The sequence below is a fragment of the Pelodiscus sinensis genome, chromosome 1 (genome assembly GCF_049634645.1).
Source record: "Pelodiscus sinensis isolate JC-2024 chromosome 1, ASM4963464v1, whole genome shotgun sequence".
In the NCBI taxonomy this organism is placed as follows: domain Eukaryota; kingdom Metazoa; phylum Chordata; order Testudines; family Trionychidae; genus Pelodiscus; species Pelodiscus sinensis.
The window spans coordinates 151,045,790-151,065,207 of record NC_134711.1 but is presented as its reverse complement, the minus strand read 5'-3'; the positions used below and the strand labels follow the sequence as shown (position 1 = coordinate 151,065,207).

General features: G+C 36.9%; 1 protein-coding gene across 4 annotated transcripts in view; it reads right to left on the bottom strand.

Moving 5' to 3' along the window:
• Positions 1 to 195: 195 nt before the first annotated feature.
• Positions 196 to 19,418, bottom strand: part of TFG (trafficking from ER to golgi regulator) — a 34,544-nt gene continuing 15,321 nt past the window's right edge. For 2 of the 4 annotated variants that reach the window (XM_075907597.1, XM_075907627.1), the window contains 6 exons: positions 19,151 to 19,234; positions 13,776 to 13,922; positions 11,076 to 11,243; positions 7,595 to 7,735; positions 3,755 to 3,844; positions 196 to 987 (listed from right to left, as the gene is read on the bottom strand). In XM_075907597.1, the coding sequence (XP_075763712.1) occupies positions 614 to 987; positions 3,755 to 3,844; positions 7,595 to 7,735; positions 11,076 to 11,243; positions 13,776 to 13,922; positions 19,151 to 19,234 (1,004 nt within the window). In that variant the 3' untranslated portion in view covers positions 196 to 613. The remainder of the gene's footprint in view (positions 988 to 3,754; positions 3,845 to 7,594; positions 7,736 to 11,075; positions 11,244 to 13,775; positions 13,923 to 19,150; positions 19,235 to 19,418) is intronic. The other 2 variants (XM_075907608.1, XM_075907619.1) reach the window with 2 other exon arrangements.

Below are 19,418 nucleotides of genomic sequence, written 5' to 3'. Positions count from 1 at the left end.
CAAAAGCATCCAATGATGATAGTCCTGAATACATCATTAAATCCCAATCTGCATTTGTAATGTTTAACCCATGTGTGTGTGTGCTAGTTATATATACATAGACTCTGAACTAAAACCTGACAGGTATACATTATATACAAACAAATGTGCTTGTGTCATCTCATCAAGAGTGCTTAATAATTAAAAAACAAGTACTGAACTCAATATTTTTATTAGCATTCGGTGTGAATGTTACAATTTATACATAATACCTAGTTTTAATTCCAGAATGGGTCTAATTTAGTACATCATGGTATTAGTAAAAACAAGCCAGATAAAGTGGGCTAAATTTCCAACTATCATTTTAATTTCCTTCAGACAGGTCAAGCTAGAATGTCAATCACCTTACAAACATTTAGGAAGTGTTTCCAAAACCCGAAAATCTAAGTAGGAAGCTGATATAGTTTAAAGCAGGAAATAAGAATCATTTGGTCTTTTGTTCCAGCAACAGTGAAAGAATGCTCAGCCTTATCATTTTGGAACATCAATACCAATTTTAAATATTGGACTCTGTTGGGATGTAGTAGTTAATAGCTGCTTGTATTTACCTGTGTCATTTAGCAGCTGAGCTTCCTTATCGGTAGCCAGGTCCTGGCTGAGTATAGCCCTGACCAAAGGGAGGACGGTTGCGTGCATAAGGGTTAGGCCCACTTGGAGGGGGAGTCATAGTACTTCCAGGAGGTGGCGTAAAACCTGGCCTGGGCTGATACGTGCCCGCCTGGCTTGGAGCCATTCCAGCTTGAGAAGCAGGGGTCACATTATAATTAGCAGGCTGGGAGGCTTGTGTAGTATAGTTCTGTGGTGGGTAGGCGCTTGCCTGGTACTGCTGAGGAGGCTGAGCAGGCAGTTGCTGAGCAGGAAAACCAGGAGCTGGAGCCTGTGATGCCTGCTGACTGTATCCTTGAAATTGCTGTCCCTGTGGAGGAGCAGCCTGCTGGCTATAGCCTGCTAGAAGACAAAAACAACAAAGCAACAGATTTAGTAAATAGAGACTTAAGTGATAGCTAATAAGCACAACCAACAATCCATAGGTCTAATATGCACCAGACAGTGTACACAGCTGGATGATATGAACTGCAGTTTTTCTTGTCCTTCACACACACATGAACTGACTTTAGTGTGCTAAAATGGAACATTTTCTAGTAACAGGAAAAATTTTAATTCAGAGCAAAATACAGCTTTTGCATTGAGGCTGAAAAATAACTGATTCTGTTCTAGCCTGATAATTACCACCAGGGTTTCTATTTGAGAAACAAGGAGGAAATGGAATATTGACGCTTCATTTTTCCCTTATGAAGGGATGGAAAGGTCTCAAATGTACACTGAAAAAGGAAGTTTCATTTGGGACAGGAGCTTTAACTTTCTTTCACTAAGTAGATCATAAGTCAATTCAGTTCAAGTATTCTGCACTGACAGCTCAATCATGGTCAACTGTTTTGTTTAGTTCACAACTTTTAGTATTTATTAGTCAGCGATATAATTCAAGGATTACATCCCTAAACAAATGTGAAAACTTTGCAGAACAGCACTTTAGGTTATAGCTGCTGCTGGCATCAGTTTAACATGTCTCAAATGTGATTTGTTTGTGTAAAAGCAGCTTCGAAGGTAATTTCTCCAGAGATATAAACAACAAAAATCCTGATAGCTACTTTTCTATCAAGAAACACACCTGCAGCTACTTGCAATGAAACCTCTCCATTGACTGGAATCCTGTCAGCATTAAACACCAAATACATAAGAAAAATTAAAAACACACAGCCCTGAAGATAGAAAATAAGGACTGAAGAATGCATTGAAGTAAACTTTGAACTCACCTTGAGATTAGCCTAAAAATTTACTCATGAAATAAACCTCTCAAAAGTTCCATTTTCATTTGCATGCCCTAAAGTCAGCACTATGCTAAGCCCACCTGCCAGAAGAGGAGAGTGGAAACTATAATCCCCTGTTAGGGGAACTGCTGCTAGAAAGGAAGCAGAAGGAATTCCAAATCCCTTTTGAAGGTGGTGAGGGTCAAGGAATGAAAACTACAAAGGGAAAGTATAGATCTACCTGGTCTCCCATTTGTAAAGAGTTTTCATTACAAATTAATCCAAGCATAAAGATAATTTTCTTTCAAAAAATAGTGTGTTGTAATTTGAGGTTTCCAGATTTGTAGTTTCACTTTCAGAAAACTGACATATGAGAAATTAGAACTCCCACAATATGCCAAACCTTCATACAAAGTCTTCCAGCAGAATACTAAGTCTGCTATGGTATTCCTATTAGGAATGAGTGAAATTAAAAGAACAATTCAAATCTCAAGACAGACCTTCCTACTTCTATTGAAATTAGGTTTCAGGTGGTCTGACACCGTCTTCAAATTATGACACTTACAGCAGGGAGTCTGCATAGAGCATCAGCCACAGCTTAGAGTGCTGAGAGGAGGAAAAAGGACTGAGAACAACTACGTTTGAAGTTTCCAGGGCTTTTACCCAAATGAAGTTTCAAAGCTTAGCTTAATCAGTTATGCAAAGGGTAAACAGTCTATCTTAAAAACATATTAAACTCTTCACAATCATTCACTTAGCTAGACAAGTTATTGAAGGAGCAATAGCTTCATACATATAAAGAATTCTGTGCCTTGTGTACTATGTTCAGCAAAGATCTGCTGCTTGTTTTGTTTTGATTTTTTGAGTGAAAAGATTGTGTGTGTGATTCAACACTAAGGACATCAACACTGTGAATGTACATCGTACCAACTTCAGTTTAAAATTGGCAGATGTTCATATTTGATATGTCTACTGACCTTATGAAACTTTTCATAGGGTTACAGGATCAGAGCAGTATTAAAGACCTTTATTAATTTATTACTATCGCAGTAACTAAATAGCTAAATAAACTGATCACTAGGATCAATTGTTAGTAATTCAAAGTTCCCTTTTCCCATGTCTTTGAAATGAAAGTAAACCTAATATTCTTTCGTTTTGGAGCTGTAGAAGCCTAGCTTTTCACCCCCCTCGGTCATTTAGTACAATGTCACAATGAGAAGTTTCATATATTCTGCTGAGAGCTATGGAAAATGAAACAGCTAAGTTTAAATACTATTGTTTTCTACAATTTAAAAATCAATCCCAGAAACTAGTTTCTTCTGGGTGATAATTTACACGTGGTTTGAACACTGGAGTGTAGACTTTCTTCTGTATTTACCTAATCTAATGGAAAAGCCTCAGGTTGGATACTATATTTGATTTGTAAGGTACTGAAAAGTAGAGACATTTCCTTTTACATTTTATTGGGTTGGGCAGCATCACTTCCTAGAATGGAAGGCTTCAACCCCCTCACCCTCACAGAATTAAACATTGCCTTTAGACAGCTTAACTCCTTATGATTTTCTTTCTATTTGTTTGCCTTTGTAACAAGGCATTTTGTTGGATAACTATGAAAAGTCCTCTAGTTAAGAATAGAGTAGCACCAAATAATAGTAAGTTACACATCAGCGTAAACTTTACATTTCTACAATTATTGCTAGAACAGAAATACTGACAAATTAAGGGCAAAGTGAAGGCTGCTGAATGCCCTCAAATTCCACAAAAGTCAAGAGAAGTTAACAATCCTCAGCACCATGCCTTGCCACCTAAACGCAGAAGAACTGGAATTGATATTTTTGCACTAAGAACAATTTAAAGATCATATCTGGCAGCTACACAGCAATTTGAGAACAGCAGCAACTGCTTACCTGGATACTGCATCCCATATTGCTGCTGAGGCTGAACCTGTGGCTGCTGAGCAGGATAACTGCCCTGTTGGTACTGTTGATACATCTGGCCTAGGAATTAAACACACACTTTTTTTTAATAAAGAAACACAGAACCTGAGACCCAATATCTGATGTCAAATTAAACTTTTAAAAGTCAAGATCCTAGTGTGGCCATATAATTACTGAAGCTATATAAACATTCCACTATGATCAGTCTGAAAGCAAAGCGTACTGAATACAAAGTTAAGTGTAGCACAGCACAAATGAAAAAAAATATAAGCATTCTATAGTTTAACAGCCCTGCATTTGTTATAGATTTTCTGAAATTCAGAGGCAGCTGTTTCATTTTACTTGACACTAAAACGTGGCATATTGCATTCTATTTGTATAGCACCTATCAGCCTGAAAAATCCTGAAGTGATTTACAAACTTATGATCTATTGCCACAAGATTCACTTTACCTACCACTAAAATGCTAGTACATTTGCATCAATCGTTGATTTAAATGAATCTCAGTTAAATTAATGAAATGTTTTTCCAATAAGAAATTAAGGAATGACCAAAAATCAGTAATTCCCAACTTATTCATAAGTTTCAATACACAAGTGCATATAGAAACCAAACTGCAATGTTTTCCAACATAAAAAAAAAATACTGCAGGCAGAGAATTACCATAATTTCTGGCAAAGAATCCTAATATTTGATGTACAAGAATGACAACTACTTCAATATTCAAATACAGAGGATGTGAAAATGTTGACTGATTAAACCAATGTAAATAAATGTGAAAGAACAATTTAGAGAACAATGGAAGTGGTATTTTAAATTGGAACAATGTTTCAAATCAGTCTGCAACTGAAGCATTTAGTGCCCTATTGTAGAAAACAAACAAGGAAAACATTCTTACTATGTGGAGTTGGAAAGAAACTAAACAATATCTCCCCACTAAAACTCACTCAATTTATGAAAGTAGAAAGTATTCAAAACTTTCACTCATGAATCTAACATTTATATTAGAAATAAATATTAGCAATAAAATGACCACTGTGGGCAAGGTTCCTTATTTGTATATCAAGGAATAAAGCAACAGTGCACAAATATTTGTGATGACCAAAGTGCAAAACCTATGATTTCTTTCCAGTAATCAAACTAACTAGAATTCTATTTTAAATATAAAATTGTGAGAAAATAAAATCACCTCAATTCAATGAGAATGGAAAATTCTGGAGAGGCAAGAAAGGACCTGGAATTTTCTATTTTAACTCTTATGCATATAATGAAATATAAATAGGTCTGTAAAAAAAATGCTAGAAAAGAATAGTCTAACACACACAAACCTTTGTGTTTGTTGGCATCATTTATCAAAATGGAAGCAATGTGTGGGTCCACAGGCTTCTAACCAGACTACATTGTTTTAAAAGGTTTCTCACTCTCAGTATTGTGCTATAAAGAATTTTGCTCATACTAATAGTGTGAAATAAGCGTGTGGGTTTTTTTAAATGTTCAGTGACTTTTAGTGGGAAAACCAAGGATTTGTGGTGAAGTTTTCGTCATCTCTTCTGCCTCTTTCCAACAGAGTAATTTTTCACTCATTTGACATTGACAAATGACTCAACGGTTCCAGACCTATGTTAGCAATTTAAACCATTTACCTTTTTTTAAATCTTTAATATATTTTAACAGTCAACATGTAAAAACTCACACCTTGTTTTTGTCAATTTGAATTCCTTTCCTAAGAACTGCTGACAAAAAGAGTTCTTAGAAACAGAGTTACAAGGCTTACTTTTCAATTATGTTTTCTGGCTGCCAACATAGACCTAAAATCACTAGTGTCCAAAAGCATATACAGCACGTCTCAGGAGCCAAACAAATTAAATAGGGAACACACTAAGTGTTCAATGTAATTCACAGAATTATTTTACTTCAAGTGCTAAAGAATGTATATACAAACCAACTACTCAATCAGAATTTTCAAACAAAATGGATGAGGCTGTTACTTATTAATATTAAGCTAATATTAACACACTGTTGTGTAGCTGACAGACTCAGTAACAGCATATATTAATATATTTTGTTATACTGTTTCCAATCAACACATTTTGTAATTATGAGGACTTGGCTCCTATCAGCCAATTTTGAGTTTACTGATGTCTCCTTGGTTTTATGGGTGCCTTATATATATCAGTCCTAAAATCTTTGTTAGCCACATGATATTGGGTTACTCTTAGTCACATTTTTTTGGTGTTCACTACACTCCACCTGCTCAACACTGATCTATAGATCGCAATATACAGTATAGAAATCAAAAGAAGGCTGCAATTTTGCCTCAGATAAGTAAAACACAAAAATCAAATTAGAAATACTAGAGAAAGATCTTTAAGCTACATCTTAAAATAAAGTTAAGGGAGCACAGCAGGTCTTTCCTAGAATACAATTCCATCTAAAAGGCTGACATGCATGTTAGGAGTGTCTGTTTTTACAAGTGACAATAAAGAACTTGAATATAATGGAGATTTCAAGCACCCATATATTAAGAAGTCAAATCACACACTATGGGTAAGAGCTTAGGATACCAAAAAGTCTGGATCTTAAACAGAATTTTTAAAGTAACACGTAAGTAAGGCCCTGAAAGAAAGTGAGCACAAAAACAACTACAATCATAATGTCGACATGATTCCAAACCTGTTTTGGAAGAATTACCGGTAAGTCACTATGCTGGCCATTCAAATTTATCTGCCACACATTATATGTTGTATATATTAGAGCATTAATAGCTGCGCTGGCCTGGATTTCTGGACAGGAGAGTAAATTTGTCTGTCTTCTAAGAAACATGAACTAAAAGACTTAATTAGTAAGCAGAGTATAACTGCTTACTTTATAGTATGCAGGCCAACATTTTAACTGATTTACCCCATCGTTCCTCTAAAACTAAATGACATCAATTACAACTTGACACACACAGCACTCCAAGTGACATGTACACACTAAATTTTCAAGCAGTTCTAATGTGAAGCTTGACAACTGGAATGGCTAACGTTCCTGTCAGTTTTTATGATGACATTTGCATCTGCACTACAATTTTACTACTACTACTACTACAAGTAATTACTTTAGCAATGTTTCTTTTTCCCCTGTTATTTTTCAATACCATCTGGCTTTTAAGACAAAGCTACAGCACCATCTACTGTTTTAATACTGAATCTTTATAAAAACATTCTGAGAACGGAAATGGTGGCCTTAAGAGTCTTAGGGTACAACTACACTGCATGCTCATTGCAAAATAAGCTATTCCAGAACAGTTATTCTGAAATAGCACGTCTACATTAGGGAAGTCTGCCTCAGACTAATTTTGAGGCTTCCCTGCAGTGCAGACATGCTATCTCGATTTAGAGCCCCAGAAGGCACTGGGAAGGAATAACTTAGAATGGCCCTGGTGAAGGGCTACTTCAAAATAGCAGCTGTGAAGCATCTACACACACCTTATTTCAAAATAGCTATTTCAGAAAAGGCGTTATTCCTCGTAAAATGAGGTTTACAGATTTTGGAATAAGCCATACATTATTTCAAAATTATTTTGAAATAATGGAATGGCTGTGTAGATGCTCACATTGTTACTTTGAAATAACCCTAGTTAACTCGAAATAATGGTGCAGTTTAGATGCACCCTTATATTCCTTGTAAGATTCCTAGTGATATACAGCATTAAACATACAATTTGAAGTTCCAATGTAATCTTTTAATGAAAAAAATGACACTACTCAATTATTGAACTTTGACTGCAATTTTCATGAGGTAAGTCAAAGAGAAAGTACCGCCCACCTTCCATCTGACCAGTTTGTGGCTGAGTTCCTGCATATGCCGGCTGCTGCGGCTGAACCCCAGGGGGATGGGCTGCAGAAGAGGAGGAAGCAATGCTATCAGGTGTTCCTGAGCGTTCTTCTACAGGGGCACTAGGTGGTCCTAAAGAAGCAAGAGACTACAGTAAGCATGGGAAAAGAACAAGCAAAAAAAAGCTTTATCATTTTAAACTTGATAGATGAACAAGAGACATTAGTGAAATGATTAAGTACTTTCCAGTTTTACACAGCTTTACATTTGAAGAGTTTAAACTATTTTACGGAACAGTAAATGAAGTCTCAATTTAAAAACCAGTCTATTTGGAAAATATCTGCTGGGGTTACTTACCATTATTTTCTAAAGCAAATAAGTATTTGACAGAGTTTTTGTTCTCAATATTCTAAAGACTCATTTGGGTTTCTGTTTAGGATATGGCAGGTTTCTGTTTGACCATAATTACCGAAAAGTAGTCATTGGAATGCTAATGAATAGTTTGAAGTTGCTAAGACTAGGTAGATTCGGGATATTTTAAGTCTGTAAAAAGTTCTGGAATATCCAACTGAAAAAACAACAACATATATTTAATGTACATTTTGACCCAAAGCCTGCAAATTAATGCTGCATTCCTACCAACCCAATGATCTATATCTAGCTCACAAATACTTATCTCTTGAGCAACCTTGTAACCTTAAAGTGATTTATGTTTTATGTAAGTTTAGTAACAAATCTGACACTGCAACACATTTACAGATTAGACTGCATTTTTCCAGAACATAGTATACTTTTTATGCCTACAATATCAAAAATTTAGTATATTGTTTTAACATAGTACATTATCAATAAACTTGACTTTTTTTATAATTGCAACTTGTATGTATGTTTATTTAAGTTATTTTAGATTTTTATTTAAATGTTTATAGTTGCATGAAATTACAGGAAGGTCAGATAATTTAATGGCAGTAGACAGCTTCAAAAAGTGTAAGCTTTATAAACAATTAAATAAACTCACTGTCACATGTCAAAATATACAAAATAAGTATCCTTAATCAACAAGTCTTTTTTAAGCTATTCATTCCCAGTTGTATTTGTAACAAGCGTAATTCAGAAAGTTTAAATTACTAGATTTTTACTCTAATAAGTACTCAAGCAACATTTTTCTTACTTTATTTTTTACTGGTGTGTGTGCATACAATTAAATCGTTTTTTACTGATATTTACCAATAAAAACCCTAATCCCTCCAAACCTAATTATGAACCCAATATTTTAATGCAATTCTTATATTAAAAACTTATAAAATGTATCCTCACCAGGAGCAATAAGCAGTAATGTTCAACACTATAGGTACTTGCTCCTGACAGAAAAAAATAGGCTTGTACAAGACACTCCCATTGGCCAAAAACAGCAGAAACAAGTATCCAGAAAATAGCAAAAGCTGATGTTTTCCAGATATGAGTATGCAACAGATTTGTGTTTTTGAATTACTATAATGCAACTAACAACTGTACGGAAATAGTAACATTTTTATGATTATTTTAAAAATCAAATATTAGTTATTGTATGGAAGGAGTGAGGAACCTTTTTTCAGTTGGGGGCCACTGACCCAAAGAAAAATCAATTAGGGATTGCAAAAAAGTGAGAAGCAAAAAAGCAAAAACACAACCCATCTCACTCACATGAGGCTCTAGGGAGGGGCCAAAAATGAAGGGTTTAGTATTTGGGAGGGGGCTGTTTGAAAGTGGGTTTGAGGTGTGGGGTCTGGGTTAGTGGGTCTGGGAGGATGGTACAGTGCAGGGTCGGGGTAGGAGGGGGTACCTGAGAAATCCTTGGGACCAAATCCAGGTAAGCAGAGGGCCAGGTTCTCCACCCTTGTTATATAGAATACTGCCAATAGTGTTGATATGAAGGTCTGGTTTTAACAATATCTGTTATCTCTTGTTTCTAACAAATAATCGCGTTCTCTGCCATCTGCACATGAATATGGTCAGTATTTCCACTATTCTTTCTTTGGCCAGAAGGAATCTTAAAAAAAGATTTGTGCTGAGGAACTTCATTAATCCAGTCATCTGAAGAAGTGGGCTGTGCCCACGAAAGCTCATACCATCTACATGGTTTGTTAGTCTATTAAGTGCTACCAGACTATTTGTTGTTTTTCAAGTTTATCATGCACAGACTAACTCGGCTACCCCCTGAAGTTCTAAAATGGAAGCTTATAGGAAATTAGGGGTTTAGGTTGGCAATTTTTTCGCATAAGAAGAGTGGGATTCCAATTTTACTTCATAGCAAGTTACAGTTTATAAGAGATTGACAAAGGCTTTATTGCCACTAATATAAAAATGGGAGATTACACTATTTTGATTTTAGAGGCAACACATTAAATACAATAGATGTCTGAGCCAACAAAATAATAAATTTCAAAATTAAGAAACCTCCCACTAGTAAATCACTGCAACTCAGTGTAGGTGGCAGCCCTTACACGATTAAGCCACAAGGCTGTCACTTGGTTCTCAATCTGTTGTATTCCAAATAGACTGATACAGGATTATCCAAAGTGCTGAAATTCCTGCATAAAGTATCTTTACAGCTATAAAATCTAAGTACAGAAAACAAACCCTGTAGACTGACAGCCTAATTTCACACATCAATGCTCGTGTGTTGACCTTAATTTTGTTTAAGGGATTTAAGATGATATTAATATGTTTTCTTTTCAGGAATACCTGTCTGGAATGTTTGAATCAGCTGGTGATGAGTATGTAGTCAGTGTTTAGTCCTATCTAGTCCTATCTTACCTTTGCATAGATATTGTACTAGCTCTGCAAGTATTATTGTCAAGACTTAATTTAGTAACAATACTTTGATTAACAATACTTAGTACTGTAAATACTTGCTTCTTTTGTTATATCCTTTAAACAGAATTTAGAATCATTATAAATGTTTATTTTAAATAGCAATGGAGAGTTAGTTTGTTTGAATTTCTGACCAGTATTTGCCACTCTAACAAACATGTGAAACTCAAAGTCAAGTTGACTCAAAGGTTTGTTTGGTTTATTGATGTTACTTAGGTGAGAGATTTAAACAAAAACACAAAGGCCTAACTTGCATAAGCAGGTGCAAATCCCTAGATTTAATTCAGCTGTGCCCACTTATTTAAGCAGGCTCAAAAACTTTACATTAATAGTAAGCTGATAGTTTTAGTTTAAGTTACTATAAGATATTTTTGCTCTCCACATATCTAAAAACAATGCAATATAAATGTGTTACATATATTCATCAGAAATGGTAAGCCAATTCAATCCAGGCAGTTAAAAACTACCACATTATGGGATTCTGTAAAAACAAAGTACTGAATAGAAATAGTAACCTAACACATTCAAACCACAAAGTAATTTAATAACAAGACTGAAGTTTTAACTGCCAACAATAAAAATCTGTTGCGCTTATTTTCAATAAAATATATATCCTTACCAGACACCTGATCATCTGTCAGCCCAAATGCTGACATGACATTTTTGTTGATTTCATCTTGATTTTTTAATGGATCAAAAGCAGACATACTTGCTGCTATAACTTGAGTAGAAGGCTTGACAGAAGAGTCAGTAGCAGCAGGTTTTTCTTCATTACCATCCACAGCGTCTAAAAACATAGCAAGAGATCTGTACATAGCAAGAGAGCTGTTTGTCACATCCACCAATTACAAATTTCTGGAAAAGGCTTATAAATTTGAAGTACCATTTTGTAACAAGGAAACAGAGGGAAATGTTCCATGGCAGCTCATATATATAAAACTTAAAGTAAATTTTAAAAGCTGCACTCAACTTGTAACTCTCGTCAGAATAACTGGAGAATTAAGATTTTCTACATACCCACTGCAGAGGTCAATAGGAAAAGGTTCAGTCTTAACTCACTTCTGAAGCAGAATTGCATAGTACACAAACTGATTTAAACTGTAAGCTCATTGGGGCAGGGCCCTTTTTTGTTCTATTTGTGTAGCCCCAAGCATAATGGGTTCCTGGTTCAAGACTGGGACTCCTAGACTGAATAGTATTACAAATACTAAAAAAATACCCTGAGAACTACAGCCTTATTCTATTTATAATCATACTCCCTGGGCTCTAATCTGGCAACTACAGTCTTAAATCAGACTTATCTGTTAGTTCTAGATCTAAGGCACAAGAAATTGTAAGAAAATCACACGTATAATTACAAAAGCATCTATCTTTTAGTAGATTAAAATTGCCAATAAAATCATAAAAGTAGCAGCATATATCATTCCAAAAAAGGATGTGTGCCATGCAGGAACTATAACTACGGAAATACTCCCATCCTTCTAGACGGTGTTAGAACCTGTCAGCCCTCACATGGATTGCTTGTCAATACAAGAGAGGTTCCTGTTGGAGTTTCCCATCAGAAGCTCAATTTGCCTATTCTAGATGCCCTCTTTTTAGATCTCGATTCTGTCTACACCTACATTATGTACTTGTACATGCTGTCATTGTCCCTCATGTGCTCTCCCTGATCTATGTCTCCTGGAGACAAGGAGGGACCCCAAATTTGATGGGCTATACACATTGATGTATCGCCTTCTAGTCAAGGCATGTGTTATGAACACATTTTAGCTATTACAGCACTTTTACAATTATATTTAATTTCCCCATATCTGCTTCCACAGTATTAGTAGTTTCTGCCTCTTTTCTCAAAATCTTAGGGCATTACATCATTTTAAGTCACCCCTTTCTTATATCCAAGGCCTAAAATAGCTAAGCTAAATCTTGCAGGCTTCAGCCTTCAGTTTCTTTGTACCTTCAGCTTGTCTGACCTATCACTTAATTCCTCTAAATGTTACTTACTTTTATAAGTTGCTTAAGTACATTTTTATAATTCTGTGCATTAATCTTAACATATCACAAGTACATATCAAGTACCTTGATTAACCATAACACGAAACAATAAATGAACACAAAAAATAAAAAATAAAATCATTGGCTACAGAGCCCAAGACTTCTTCCTAAACATGAAGCAAGTGCCTGCTTTTCTAAATTGTCCCAGCATAGGACAGCTAGCACAGAGGAAGGTGCCCAATAGAGGGGGAAAACAGGTAACTTAAGTGTTTGGTGTTACTGTATCTTTTATTATTTTAAGTACTCAAAATAGGGTACAGTTTTGTGCTTATCAAAACGAAACTGCACTAACCCCAGAAAATCCATGTCAGATACCTTGTTGCTATTACTCAAAATGGAGCAACCACTTAAGCTCAAATCCTTTTCAGTTTATGCTTCAAAAAATCAACTGCTCCCAACTGGTTATTAATCCCCATAAAAGACCATGCACCCTGACAATTACTACTGAAGTATCAGTATTTGTTTTCTTTCATTTTAAGAAACATCACATCTTTTAGGCACAATAAATATATTACTACTTACCCAACTCACAGGGGTGTTTAAATTACCTAAATAATCTCTCTCTATATATAATTTTTTTCCCTGCTGCCAGGCAGGAGCCACACAGCTTCCCCTCTCTGGAAATCTGGGAGGGGGAAGACTGGAAGCCGCCCACCCTCCCCGCTTCTTTGGGGGAAGGAGGAGCAGCGCACCCTCCCTGCTGCTCTGGAGGGCAGAGCAGGGGCCAGGAGCCATGTGCCCTCCCCTCCCCCTACTCCCAGTTCCGTTTCACAACACCTCGGCCGAGAACTGTTCACTCATACCCCCTGCGCCAAGCTGAGGCTCCACACCACTACTCACTCACCCCTTCCACCGAGACTCCAACCTGCTCCTACTCCCACCCCTGCTCTTGCACCCTCCCCCCAGCCAGACACTCTGCTCCCAGCCCATTCCTGCACCCTTTCCCTGGCCAGACACCTAACCCCAAGAGAGGGAAGAGCTGGTGGGCATAGCAAGCAGGGGGAGCAGACCCCTAGTTACTTTGGAAGATAACAGTATCTTCAAATAACCAGTTAGGAAATAGTCAATATTTCTTAACTTGGTACAATACTCCTCCTAGTTAAAAGACTAAGACGAGTACAATAAGTAAGTAACCTTAAGAGAACTGACAGTGTAAGCTTCCAAAACAGGAGCTGAAAAGCAGTCTTCAGACTGACAGAATTAGTAGGCAAGACTCTTTCTTGCAATAAGTAGAAGCACAGTTTGACAACAGAATTGCCCTACCTACCATTTTCAGGTAGGCTAGTAGAAAGCCCTGGTTCAGCAGGTGGTTCTAAACAATCCAACAAGCGATTCACTTTGTTGCGAAGTTCAATCAGCTCTCGACGGAGATATTTCACTTGATTGGATTCTAGAGGTCTTGGCTGCCCATTAACTATAAAACAGTAATTAAAGAAATGAACTGAGTGAACTTAGTAACATTTATTTATGCAGGCACAGGTAAAACAGCATTCATACACAGCAGCATTTTTAGATATTGTTCTTTATATCTGACATCTGTCTCTTTGCAGGAGGCAGTTTAAAACTCAAGTGTATTGTAGGCACTGTAGGCATTTCTACATTGTAAGTTATAAATGGAAACAGACTGAATTCCTACAATCCAAAATGCACATTTACCATAACTCAATTTAGCATCTTATTGCACATTATCAGAGCTGTATGGAGAAGTAAGGATGTTAACTAATGGGCAATTCACTAGTCGAGTAGTCGATGGAATTCCCATTGACTAGTTGATAGGCACTTCCATATTCCTCCTTTGAATTATACAAGAGCCCCCGCTGGGGGTCTTGTACATTTCAAAGGAGGAATATGGAACTCCTCTTGCAGCCCAGGGCCAGAGGGAAGTCCCGCTGACTCCGGGCTCCATGAGGGCGCTTACCCTTTGAAATGCACAAAAGCCCACAGCATATTTCAAAGTGGAAGTAGCCTCATGGAGCCCAGAGTCAGCTGGACTTCCTGCTGGACCCTCGCTGCACGTGGTGTGCCAGCTTTGAAATGTACAAGAGTCCCCCAGCAGGAGCTCCACATAGCATTTCAGCGCTGAAGTGCCCTCATGGAGCCTGGGCTCAGTGAAGGACTCCCAGCTGACCAAGCTCCGTGCGGCATTTCCACAGAACCCGGAATCCCCAGCTGATCCCAGGCTCCCATGCATTTCAAAGTAGCAGCGCCGCATGGAGCCTGGAATCAGCTGGGGACTCCCCAGCTGACTCCAGGTTCCGCGGAAATACCACAGGGAGCCCCGGGTCATTTAGGGAGTCCCCAGCTGACCCTGGGCTCCACGCAGCTCTGCAGCTTTGAAACACCATGGCAGCGTTTCAAATGGGCAGCACTACACAAAGCCTGGGATCAGCTGTGCAGTGCTGCCCCTTTGAAACACCACCACAGCATTTCAAAGTGGGACTGCCATCTCCTCTCCCCCCCTATGCTGCCTCTATCTGATAGAGGCAACGGGGGGGGGGGGGGGGGGGGAATTGACTAGTTGACTGGACTACCCAATTAAGCAAATGCTTATCGGATACTCAACTAGTCCTTAACATCCTTATGGAAAAGTTTGTATGCATCAGCCTGGAAGATGCTTCAGTCAACCAAGAATTTATTCTTTCAGTTACCAATTTTTTCCTGATCTTTTAGTTTCAGCAATTTAAGTGTTAATTGTAAATAGCAGGTTAAAAAAAAGGTTAGTTTTGTTTAAGTTGTCAGTGTCCCTTAAAATAGTCAGGAACAGCTTAAGAAATTCAAATAAACATATGCTAATGTTTGTGCAAAACCAGCTGTGATGAGAGCCTAAATAAGAATGGGTTGCTTAACAATCTTCAAAATGTACTTTTTGAACAAGAAAACTTTCCACTACAACTATCCTATGGTTTTTCCATCCACTTACTGTAGGTTTACACAGGCATTAAAAAAGCTCTGGCTGGCCTGGGTGAACTTACTTGGGCTCATGCTCCAGGACCTAATAATTGCTGCATACAAACTCAGGCTGCAGTCAGAGCCTTAGAACTCTGTGAGGGTAAAGGGTCCCAGAGCTTGGGCTCCCATCCAAGCCCAAGACCCACAAGCTCCAGTCAGCCATTCCATGCCAGCTCTAACTGTGATGCAGGTCTTTTATCCCTGTGTAAATATACCCTCTGGATTCAAACTCCTTACATGTGCTTGCCAGTTCCACTTGTTTTTCCTTGTTAATTTAACCTTAAACCATCATTGGAGAAGCAGAAAGGACGTCTATATGCACTGGCAGCACCTATATGCAATGCCAGTACTGGAGTAGTTGCTCTGAGGAGCATCATTCATTTGCCACTGTACTTCCTAAGTGCGTGCATGGCACAGTAACAATTAGTGATGTGAGGTGAATATATTCTCCAAAAGATTATTTCCCGAGAATTTTTGAGAATTTTCTAATTTTTCATTTCCTCCTGAAATAATATATTGTATTAAACTTTTAGAACACCCTGAATGTTAAAGAGCTTTCTTGATCATTCGAGATAGTTTGAGAACGTTATAGAACGTTGCAGAATGTTATGGAACTTTCTAGAACATTCATGAGTCAGGAATTCTGACTGTTATGGAACTTTCTGGAAGCATCACAAAAAGTATATGAAGAGGCAATAACAGATTTATTCTCTTTTGTGAAAGGTGTAATTGTGTTTTCATCAGTATGAAAAGAAGAACTAAGCCTAAAAATGATGTGTGGGATTATTTCCTTCATAAAACAGTTAAAGGCAAAGTGTTATATGAATGCAAGTGCTGCATACATCAGAAGTACGACAAGAATGAGAAAGCATGTTTCCAATTGTTTGAAGACTCCTGCTTATATCAAGGAAAAGGCAACACAATTCTCAGAGTCCAGAAGCAGATCATCTCAACCATCAACTGCATCAACATCTGTAGAACACTGTGATAGTGATAGTGAATTTACATCACCACGTTCTACATCTAGTTCAGCCCAGGTGTCTCACTCTAAGTCGCAACTTTGATTCTATGAATGAAACTGAAAACAAAGTGTTGGGTGAATTTTTTGCACAAGCTATATTCTCATCGGGATCGCCTCTTTCACTGGTTGAAAACGAAGATTGGATTACTTTCATGCAAAAACTGAGAGCATCTTACAAGATGCCATCCAGGTACACACTTTCTAACAAACTTTTGAAAGCTGAATATCAACGTGTTGATGCTCTTATAAAAACAAAAATTGCTGAAGCCTCTTCTCTTGCACTGCAGTGTGATGCTTGGAGCAACCGAAGAGATGAATCTGTTATAAATTTTATTATATCAACACCCCAAACCAGTGTTTTACAAGACAGTGGCAACCGATGTTGAACGCCATTCTGCTGAGTATATGGCATTCCGTATGGAAGAAATATGACAGACATAAGCAGTGAAAAATTTGGTGCCATTGTCACTGATAATGCTGCAGCAATGGTGAAATCCTTATCAATGCTTAACAAAAAATACAATCACATTGCTATGTACACTTGTGCTGCTCATACACTAAATTTGCTAATTGGTGACATCAGTAACTTAAAATCTGTTCAAGAAACTGAAGCTACCTGTAAAACTATTGTGAAGGAAATTAAATCGCAAGTTTTACGTGCTCATTTTACTGCATTTCAAAAAGAGAAAAATCAAACTTGTGCACTTAAATTGCCAGTTAAAACTAGGTGGGGTTCCATTTCATATTGTTTGAAAATCTTATTGAAATAAAAAAATGTCTTAAAATGCCTTGCTGTTGCCTTGCATGAAGATTTACAGACTAAAACTGAGAAAACATACCAGGAATTCAATCCTGGGTGAAGATGTATTTTGGGTACAGGTCCAAAAACTGCATGCACTGATAAATTCTGTTGTTAAATGGATTACGCTGCTTGAAGCTGACCAGCCAAAAATGAGCAAAGTTCCTGAATGTTTCAGAGAATAAAGTGATCATTTTGATAGGCTACTTCCCAAAAGTCTACTTACCAAACAAGAAAAACAGGATGTGATGAAAAGCTTTGGAAAAAGAAGAGATATGGCTCTAAAAGACATTCACTATGCTGCAAATATTCTAGATCCAAAATTCAGTGGTGAGTGCCTTACTAGAAATGAACAAGTACAAGGAACTGAATTCATCGATAAATTAGTCACAAGAATGTATGGCACTGATCACTCAGCAAAAGTCATTGCAGAGCTTCCAGAGTATTGTGCTAAAGAAGGTTTTTTTGGAAAATCATACGTAACAAAATCAGCTGGCTCAGTAGATGCAGTAACATGGTGGAAAGGTATTTGCTATGGATCAAAATTAGGGAAAGCAGCAATCAACATATTGAATATGCCACCAACAACGGCAGCAACTGAAAGAAGTTTCAGTACTTACAGTATCATTCATAATGCAAAAAGAAACAAGTTAACACAAGAAAAGGCAGGCAAGCTAACATTCATAGCCCATAATATAAAGCTTCTTAAAAACCCAAATGATGCTTTGTTGAAATCCCCAAGAGAAAAAAGGGGACAGAACCAGAGAAATGAGGAAGAAGAAATTGATGATGCTGAAGAGAAAGAAGAAGTCGAAGAAGAGGATATATATGAGGAGAAGGAGGAAGAGATAGGAATATATAGGTCAGATTCAGAAAGTGCAGATTTTGATTAGACTTGTATTGAATCCAGAAAGTTAAAAATATTTGTATCCTGCAACAGAAGATTTGTAATAAAAGTTATAGTAATTTAAACCTCTGTATTTTTTTCTTTACTTTCCCAAATTTTAATTTTAATAATTGGAAACTTTCATGATTCTTGAAGTTTTATTAGAGAAAGACATTATTATAAATAGTAAAATTCTTTTTAAACTATTTAACAAGTATTTAAGAGAAAATTCTCAAAAATTCTCACATTGGAGAATATTCTCTGAAAGTTTATTCCCGAGAATTTAACATCAGTAGTAACAATCACCACAAATCAAAGTGGAACAGACATCCACTCTTTCTGCTCCTTAATATAAGGACAGAATGCACAAAGCCAGCATCATAATAGCGCAGAGGACTCTTTAGGTCTCTTGACAGAAGGGTGCTTACTATTGTATGAGCACTATATATCAAGCCTACTTATTGCCTAAAAAGTGGCCATTGGCTCAAAGAGAGAGTTCCTTAAAAGGGACAGAGGCAACTTGAAATCTATTGAATTTTTAAAACAATAAAATGACTTGACTTAATCTTCTGCATAATGCCTATCAGAAGCCCTCTTTCTGTAGTTTTAGAATCACATTTTCTTGCTTTTCTCTCCTATCTTGCTGTGTGGAAGACCCACGCCAATCAGGGAAAGTGAATGGTTGTGTGGGGAAACAACAAAATTCCCTGAACAATCCCCTGCAAAATGAATTAAATAAAGCTACAAAAATATTTTGCCTCCTAACTTGCAATTTCTGTAAGCTTAAACATCTCTTACAATAGTAGGGAGAGCTATTTCAGGCAGCAAGACAATTTTTAAACGTATGGCATCCTTTTAATTATAAACATCCTTCATTGAAGGAAATGTCACCAGCATACATAAAGCTACGGGTGGACTCTTGTGCCCAAAGAAGAGAGCCTACTTCCCTAATTTAAAAAAAAAGTGACATAAAACATATGTACTTACCAAATAATGTCAGTTTAAGTATCCTACTGCACTGAATTGCAAAGGAAAGATCTGAGCTATCAAAAATTGTTATAAGATCTCCATCTGTAAAGAATTTTAAAAAATAGTTAATATTGAACAGTAACATGAAAAGGCCCAACACCCATTTAGAGTAAGATGCTTACTTCCTACAAATTATAACCATAAATTTGTTAAATTTGGTTTTCAAGCAACTAGAAAAAAAAAAGAGATAGTTATGTGTAATATTACAAGCATGTTATACAACAAA